Source organism: Scyliorhinus torazame, chromosome 23 (genome assembly GCF_047496885.1).
Source record: "Scyliorhinus torazame isolate Kashiwa2021f chromosome 23, sScyTor2.1, whole genome shotgun sequence".
Classification (NCBI taxonomy): Eukaryota; Metazoa; Chordata; class Chondrichthyes; order Carcharhiniformes; family Scyliorhinidae; genus Scyliorhinus; species Scyliorhinus torazame.
The window spans coordinates 40915512-40924004 of NC_092729.1; the positions used below are offsets into that span (position 1 = coordinate 40915512).

At 45.1% G+C, this 8493-nt stretch overlaps 1 protein-coding gene across 1 annotated transcript; it reads left to right on the forward strand.

Annotated features, from left to right (window-relative positions):
* The first annotated feature begins 3535 nt into the window (after positions 1 to 3535).
* On the forward strand, positions 3536 to 6925 carry LOC140399550 (probable G-protein coupled receptor 139). The gene is made up of 2 exons (XM_072489094.1): positions 3536 to 3584; positions 6009 to 6925. Exons 1-2 carry the CDS (start codon positions 3536 to 3538, stop codon positions 6923 to 6925), a joined length of 966 nt encoding a protein of 321 aa, XP_072345195.1.
* Positions 6926 to 8493: the final 1568 nt, after the last annotated feature.

The following is an 8493-nucleotide window of genomic DNA, read 5'->3' on the forward strand; positions in this document are numbered from 1 at the left end:
CAACACAGAGCGGAAGGATGCGCGCAGTATATGAAACAAGGAAGTGTGTGTGTAGCGTCTAGTGAAATTGGCGGTGCCGATGTTCTGGACCTCACAGAGATATGGCTGCAACGTGATCAGCACTGGGATCTAAAACCCATGGATACGTGGCATATCGAAAGGACAGATAATTGGAGAATGGGCGGTGTTGGATTTTTAGCGAATTACATTTAATCTTTCATGATGCGATGTAGGGTCAGAAGGCGGACTGTCTGTGCAGGTACAGTTGAGGAATCGCTACAGACAAAATACTCCAATGGGAGTTATGTATAGGTACCCTACCGGTAAGCAAGATGTGGAGAAAAAAAATAAAGAGGCAGAAAAGGCAAGTCGGGAAGGCAGTACTACCATAATTATGGTGCACATCAATATGCAGATAGACTGGGGAAATCAGGATGATCGCGGGTCCCAGGAAAATGAATTCGCGAAATGTCCACGAGATGATTATTTGTAGCAGCTTGTGGACGCGCCCACCAGGGAACAGGACATTCTGTGATGTGGAACGAGACAGGCGTAACTAGGCAACTTAACGTGAAGGCACTCTGAGGCGGTAGTTACCATAATATAATAGATTTCACCCTGCAGTTTGAGAGGGATAAACTGAAAGAAAATGCAATGCTATCACAACTGAGTACAGCTAACTGCAAATACATGCGGGAGGAGAAGGCCAGATTTGATTGGAAGGGGGGCGTAGCAGGGGAGACGGTCTAACAGCAATGCAAGAGGTTTCCGGGGTTATTCAAAACAGAAATTCAGCCCAAATAGGACTAAGAAATATGCCCAGGGATGGCGGATGCAACCATGGCTGATGGGAGAAGTCAGGTACAGCATGAAAGTCAAATTCTAAATACATAAAAAGTGCTGAGGAGCTTTTGAGTGGCAGATTACAGAGGATTGTAAAGCCTTTAAAATCAAGCAGAGGACAACAATAAAAAATATAATGGGGAGGAGGTGAAACGATTAAATATGAGCACAACGTAGATATTAATCTGAATGAAGATTGCGAAAGTTTTGTTCGATGCATAAGACGTAAGAGAGACGTAAGAATCGAAAATGAGATGGAGAAGTAGTAATGGAGAACAAAACCTGAATAGGTGCTTTGTATGAAGATTCGCACTGCAAGACACCAGTGACATACCAGAACGTCACCACAGTCAGGAGGCAGAGGCGAGTTCAGGGGCAGAAGATATTGACGACGCTGAAAGTCTTCATGTGGATAAATCACACCGACCAAATGGACCAGATCCCAGGTTTCCGACGGAGACATCTGAGGAGGATGTGGAGGTATTTGGGTGACCTCTCAGAGGCTCGTGGGGCAGCACGGTAGCCTTGTGGATAGCACAATTGCTTCACAGCTCCAGGGTCCCAGGTTCGATTCCAGCTTGGGTCACTGCCTGTGCGGAGTCTGCACATCCTCCCCGTGTGTGCGTGGGTTTCGTGCGGGTGCTCCGGTTTCCTCCCACAGTCCAAAGATGTGCAGGTTAGGTGGATTGGCCATGACCAAAATTGCCCTTAGTGTTGGGTGGGGTTACTGGGTTATGAGGATAGGGTGGCGGTGTTGACCTTGGGTAGGGTGCTCTTTCCAAGAGCCGGTGCAGACTCGATGGGCTGAATGGCCTCCTTCTGCACTGTAAATTCTATGATAATCTATGAAATCACTGGAGACAGGAAGGGTCGCAGAGGATTGAAAAATAAAGGCGAATGGAACCCATCTGTTTAAAAAAGGAAGGGAGCCAGAACATGGAAATTATGGAGCAGTTCGCCCGAATGTTTCTTTGGTAAGATTTTAGGGTTTATTATTAAGGATGAAATTGCGGAGGATTTGGAAAGGAATGGTAAAACAGAAATCACTCAGCACAGATTCGTCAAGGAGAGCTCATGCCTGATAACGCTCTTAGAATTCTTTGAGGCGGCAAATGACATCGGAAATCAAAAGCATAAAGGGACTTTGGAGTCCCAGTTCAGGATTCACTTAACATTAACGTACAGGTGCAGTTGGCAATCAGGAAGGCAGACGCAAAGTTAGCATTCAGTTCAAGCGGGATGGAACAGAAGAGCAGGAATGCAGTACTGTGGCTCTGCTCAGGATAATTATAATATTGTCAGCACTTTTGGACCCCATATCTAACGAAGAATGAGATGGATTTCATGAGTGTCCAGAGGAGGTTCACAAGAATAAAACCGCGAATGAAGGCTTTGTCAGATAATGAGTGTTGAGGACTCTGAGTCTTTACCCATTGGAGTTTGAATGGATGCCTTCATTTTAACCCACCGGGACCCCCCCCCCCCACTCCGCACCACGAAGAGCCAACCCCGCACCTTCTCCGCATTCGCCGCACAGTAATAATATACTATATTTGGGAGAGCCAGCTGCCAGCCTGTCGCCCTCTCTAAAGGACTGGCTACCCCCATCCTCCCGCAAATAAACGAGATGACCGAAATGCACTGAAATAGGAACAGGCGTTGCGGTAACACCTTGATTTTAAGTACCTGCGCCCGGCCTTCTGACAGCAGAGGGAAGTTGTCACACCTTCCCAAATGGGCATTCACCCTCCCGACCAAACTAGTACAATTATACCTTCGGAGCCCACCCCAATCCCGCGGAACCTGCTACCCCAATAACCTGAAGTGGTGTGCTGCCCTACGAAATGGCACATCATAAAATACTCACTCTTACCTCGGCTCTATTTATACCAGCAGAAACGGCCCGGATCTTTGACGCAGCCCCATTATATTCCCCACTGACGTACTCGGCTCTGAAGCGTAGCGCAGTACATCGTTCATATACATGGATATCAGTGTTCCAACTTCCCTCCCACTATCTCCTTCTACAACCACGAACGCCGGAAACCCTTGGACAATGGCGCTATCGCTACTGCAAAGAGCAAGGGTGTGGGGTACATGGAACACTCCTGCCTAGTGCCTCAGTGCAGAGCAACGTATCCCGAACACACGCCTTCGGCGCACTAGAGAGCATCCGCAGCCACGCCGTAAAGATGGGACCAATAACTAATCTTTCCAGGAACGCCATCAAGTATCCCCACGCTTCCCGATCAAAAGCCTTCTCCGCATTTAGCGCCACCTCCACCTCCACGTCCTTCCCATCAGTCGGCGTCATGATGACGTTTCACAACCTTCTAACATTCCAGAACAGCCGCCTCCCCTTCACGAACCCCGTCTGGTCCTCTCATATCACCTTCTGCAGGCACTGCTCCAACCTTGCCGCCAGAAACTTCGCCAATAACCTGGTATCCACCTTTAATAGGGATCTGCACCGATGCGTAACACACTCCGCCGGGTCCTTCTCCTTTTTCAACAGCAGGGAAGAGACGGACAGTCCTCGGGGATACATGCTCGAAGGTTCAAGTTGAAATCTGCTGATACGTATGATGCCGGGGAGGGCACTGAACCTAGCGACGGAGGTTTTTACATGGGAATTTGTGACGGATCCTTATGGGGATCAAAGTGCGGTGATGCAAATGGACACTAATGCAATATGGATGCTAACCGTGAAGGAGCTCGTAAACTGAAGCTATTTGGTTCTGGTGAGTTAATGCTGAAGGGAGCCGGAATCTGTGGGTGGAGGAGCGGTATTTTGATGTGCAACTAACGCCCAGGGGATTCTGACATTGGATGTGTGGGAAGGGGGAACAATCCTCAGGCCAATCATGTTATAATGGCGGTCAGACCTCGATCGAGCATTGATTCGGAGTGGTGATGTAATTCTGAGGCTGTGTTCTAATCCTGGGGGTGGGGATGGGGCGATGCTGTGGGAACCCAACCACGCGATGCTTGATCGTGAATATGACCCAATACGGAATAGGGAGGTACTCCTGGAGGTAATCAGTCTGCAAGATCTGTCTTCCAAGCCGGAGTTCCAGTTTGAATTTTGAAAGTCTGTGATCACATGACCGAAAGGTTGACCCTGGCAATGTGTGTTATTTCCTCTGGGGTGTCTGATCCTAGATGTGGCGGGTGGCAGGGTGGTAATCTGTACCTGGTAGGGCTTTGGTTCGGGTCCGGGTGGAGTTATTTAGGATCATCGGAATTACGAACAGGCGTAGTCGAAATTAGTCCACCTTTCAAACCTTTCGTTCTTGATCATTTAACTCTTACACAATTTTGACCAGCATGACCAGTTCTCTGCATGAATATTTCTCTCATGAATAAACATAAATCTATCGGTTTCTGAATGGAAATGCTCAGGCATTGATCTTGCGCAAGCTTATCAGTAGAAAGCTCTAACAATCCAACACCTTTGTGAGACGAAGTTCTCCTGATCCATGTTAGAAATCTCCTAAAACTTTATTCTGATGCTTTTCACATTTTGCCTTATGTTAACTGTCCGATGAGGCACCTCATTAACATCTACTTCGCGAAGCCGTGAAGAAATTTTGAAGGCTCGATGAGATAATACACTCATTCTTAGACGCATCTAATACACTCTCAGTTTCCTCAAAACCTGCTGTAATACAAAGCGGCCATCCTCGCCAGTGAATCCACGGTGCATTCCCATCAGTGTTAAATAGAGGCGTCTTGAGGTAAGGAAGCCTAACTGTACAGATATCTTCAGTTGCGTCCTCACCAATCCACAATTCAACTTATGAAAGACCTGTTCATAAAAGTTTTTTTCGCCTGGTCCAATTAGCGTCAAGCCTCATTGAAACCTCCTCACCTACCAATACTGTGCCGTTACCAAAACTGACGTTCCCACATTCAATTCCCACATCCAACTTATCTATGTAGCTTGTGAGGAGCTGTGGCTGAAGGATATGCTAAAGGAAGAAATGGCTGTGACTCCGTTCATGACTCTGGATATGCCTGTTAACCACTTCTCAATAAATTCCAGCATATTATGCCCTATTCGTGTGTTCTGAAGCTATTTCCCAACAGCAGGTGTGAGACATTATTTAAAAGTTTTTTTTAAATCCAAAAGCGCCACTTCCTCAATTTCTGCTTTTATCTGGGCTATTTGAGTAGAGAAATGTAGATGTTTTACTGCAGTTATTCAGGGACCCAAGGAGGCCACACCCGGAAAACTGTCTGTAGTTTTGCTATCCTTGTCTGAGGAAGGATATTCTTGCTTTGGAGGGAGTGTCGCGAGGATTTACCAAAATGAGGTAAGGGATGGCGGGAGAGCGATTGCGTCGGTTAGGAGTATATTAATTGGAGTTTAGAAGAGTGAGAGGTTATCTCATAGAAAGGTGTAAAATGTAAACTGGGTTAGACAGAGTAGACTCAGAAACAGTGTTCCAGATAGTGGGGGAGGTCAGAACGAGGGATCATGGTTTAAAGATAGGGGTTTTTAGGACTGAGGTGAGGATACATTTCTTCATACATTGGGTGGTGACTCTGTGGAATTTAGAACCACAGAACGTAGTTTAGGCGAAAACGCTGTCTGATATCAAGAAGTGATTATATATAGCAATGGATGCTAAAGGATCAAGTGATAGGGGGAAGGCGGGATCAGAGTATTGAACTTGATCAGCCACAATTATAATGAATTGCGGAGCAGACTCGAAGGGCCGAATGGACTAATCCCTGTTTCTATTTTCTGTGTGACTAAGTGTGTATGTAAAATAACATCCGCAAAAATTTCCAACAGGTTTTTCAAACATGATTTCCCTTTCATACAGCCATGATGGTTCGATACAATAATATAATTATTTTCGTCTTCTTCACCAACACGTGTTTTCTAGGAGATACAAAGTATTTCCCTCCGACTGCCTGCAGAACAATATACCTCCATTTCTCAGTCTTCTCTCTAAATCATCATTCAATATGGGGTTGAGTTTGACAGTTCCCATCGTGTAATTTGAAACTTTAACACTTCCACTTAGACCCTTGACGACACACACTCCCCTCCATCTCCCCATTTTGATCCTGAAATCCTCTCCTTGCAGCCCGTTTCAGTCAATGAGAATATGTGATTTTAATTCTTCTAAATATATCCCTTCTTTCTCTTACAGTTAATTTATTGGGAATTATCGTCCTGTGCCGGGGAAAGTGTGGTCTCTCGTCCTGCACAACACGCTATCTGGTGGCCATGGCAACGGCGGATCTTCTGCTCATTATCGCTGACGTCATACTGAATCAGATCAATTATTATTATTTCCCATTGTGTTTTTTGCATCTCACCGTTGTGTGCAGTGCTCAGAGTGTGCTGGTGTGTGCAGCCAGAGACTGCTCTGTCTGGTTCACTGTCACTTTCTCCTTTGATAGATTTGTGGCTATCTGCTGCCAGAAACTGAGAACAAAATATTGCACAGGCAAAACTGCGGTTGTGGTTCTAACGACAACGGGCATCCTTCTCTATTTAAAAAACATCCCCTGGTACTTCACATTTGAACCTTATGTAATAATAAACAATGTCCCGTGGCTCTGTAATACAAAGGTAAACACTTTAACTGATTCCACATGGCTGGGATTTAGCTGGTTTGAAAAGGTTCTAACACCGTTGCTCCCATTCGCTTTAGTTCTGCTGCTCAACGCTCTGACGGTCCGATATATTTTAGTGACAAGCCGAATCCGTCAAGGTCTGAGGGGCAAGAGTAACGAACAGAATAGCAGTGACCCGGAAATGGAGAGTAGAAGGAAGTCTATTATTTTACTCCTCGCAATATCAGGCAGCTTCATACTTTTGTGGTTGGTAAATGTTGGAAATTTTCTTTATTCTAAGATTAGACGAATAGTTAATTCCACGGAGTTCGAAGTTGTTGTTCATTATGTCGGATGGATGCTGCGGAATTTAAATTGCTGCACAAATACATTTATTTATGTGTTGACTCAGTCTAAGTTCAGAGAGCAGCTCAAGCAGGCACTGAAATCCACGGTAATATCAACTGTTCAGTTGGTGAATAAACTGACAGCTGTATCAAACAGTTAACTGAATCAGCAGTATCAACCAATAACAGTTAAAGTGCGGTGACCGACAGCAGTGAATCCAATTGGAGAAATTAACATTTGGTCAGAGAGCCGCTTTATCTACTCCCCGGATTCACGCGGAAATGGTCAGTTACATTCGCCAGTCGTAGAGCTTTGCCTCCTGACTGACCAATGCCATTTCCATGCAAGGAGCTTCAAATTTCAACCTACAAACATCTCAGTCAGTCATTAATCTTGCGATATGACTGCAAGCTGCAGTCACCAACAAGCTCGTCCTACCCGTTGGCTGACAGCCGCTTCAGCCGATCCGTGAACTTTGTCTGGTGAATGACAACCATTCCATCCAATCAGATGATAGGGATCAATGGGACTGAAGGTCTAGTTCCGAAATGTGGTGACGTTACAATGTTCGCTCGGAAAGTTAGTTGTGAAGAGAGTAGAACGGGAGTGAGGACGGTTAAGTGAGTGGAGAAAAATCTAGCAAGTGTCCTATTTATGGACAATTTTACTGGAAGAATTGCAATAAAGCATATCCTACAAATAGAAAGAAATTTCGGAGCGTAGATGTTGAGATAGATCTGGTTGAATGTGAGTTTAGCGAAAGTTTACGAGAGGAGTACAAAAGATTAGCATGTTCTGTTTAGGTAAGTGTGGACAGAGTTAAGAAACTGAGAGGTTATTTGATCGGAAACGTAAATATTCCAAGGCGTCTTGATGGGATAGATGTGGAGAGCATATTATTGCTTGTAGCAGAATATAGAACTCCATAACATTTTAGACAGTGATGGGGAAGTTTCATTTTTCTCTCAGAGGGTAGTGATTCATTGGAACTCTCTCCCTCAGCAGACACTGGGTCTTTGGAGATTTTAAAGTAAGAGGTACATAGCTTCAAAATCAACAAAGGGGTGAAACTCCCAGGTAGGTGGGAGTTAAACTCAATCAGCCATTACATTTCTGATTAGCGGAGTTGGTTCTCGGGACTCAATGGGCAACACTGCTCTTAATTCTTATATTTACATGATCCTATATTATTCTGTTCAGGCAGCTTCACTTTATCAAAGGCAACGCGTTAAGCAACCAGAAAAACCCACGTGTTGATATTTAGTGGCCGCAGTCAATGAGACAAGCCAACCCTCTCTGTTGTCTCAGCATTAGGCCCAGCTCGGACTGATACCTTATCCAACACATTTCAATTGTCTGATGTTATCGAGGCAACCATGGCGTTTTGCAATGATTGTTCTTTTATCTAACCCGAGATCTCCGTCAATCCAAGAATGTCTTAATACTAAAAATGACTCTTCAAGCTCTGGGGAACAGTAGAACATTCTGTCAACAGCATCGACGCCTTTTCCCGCACAGATTCACAAGCGATTCAGCTGTTCGCTGAGGACAGTTAAAATTTATTGACCAACCATAATGTGCTCTGGTGTTCAAAATCCGTAGATTCACAACATCCCAGCGGCATGATGTCATGCCACTTGTTGGTGGTTTGAGGAAGGACTTGGGCGCTGAGAAAACGACATACAATTATAGTTGTGGAACTCTAGTTCTGTCTTGCCAATTATAGCG

Bases quoted from the DNA above. Each gene is read 5' to 3' on its own strand.
- LOC140399550 (XM_072489094.1), top strand. From the start codon at position 3,536: ATGGATGCTAACCGTGAAGGAGCTCGTAAACTGAAGCTATTTGGTTCT. The intron at 3,585-6,008 runs GTGAGTTAATGC...TTTCTCTTACAG, and splicing joins ACTGAAGCTATTTGGTTCTG to TTAATTTATTGGGAATTATC.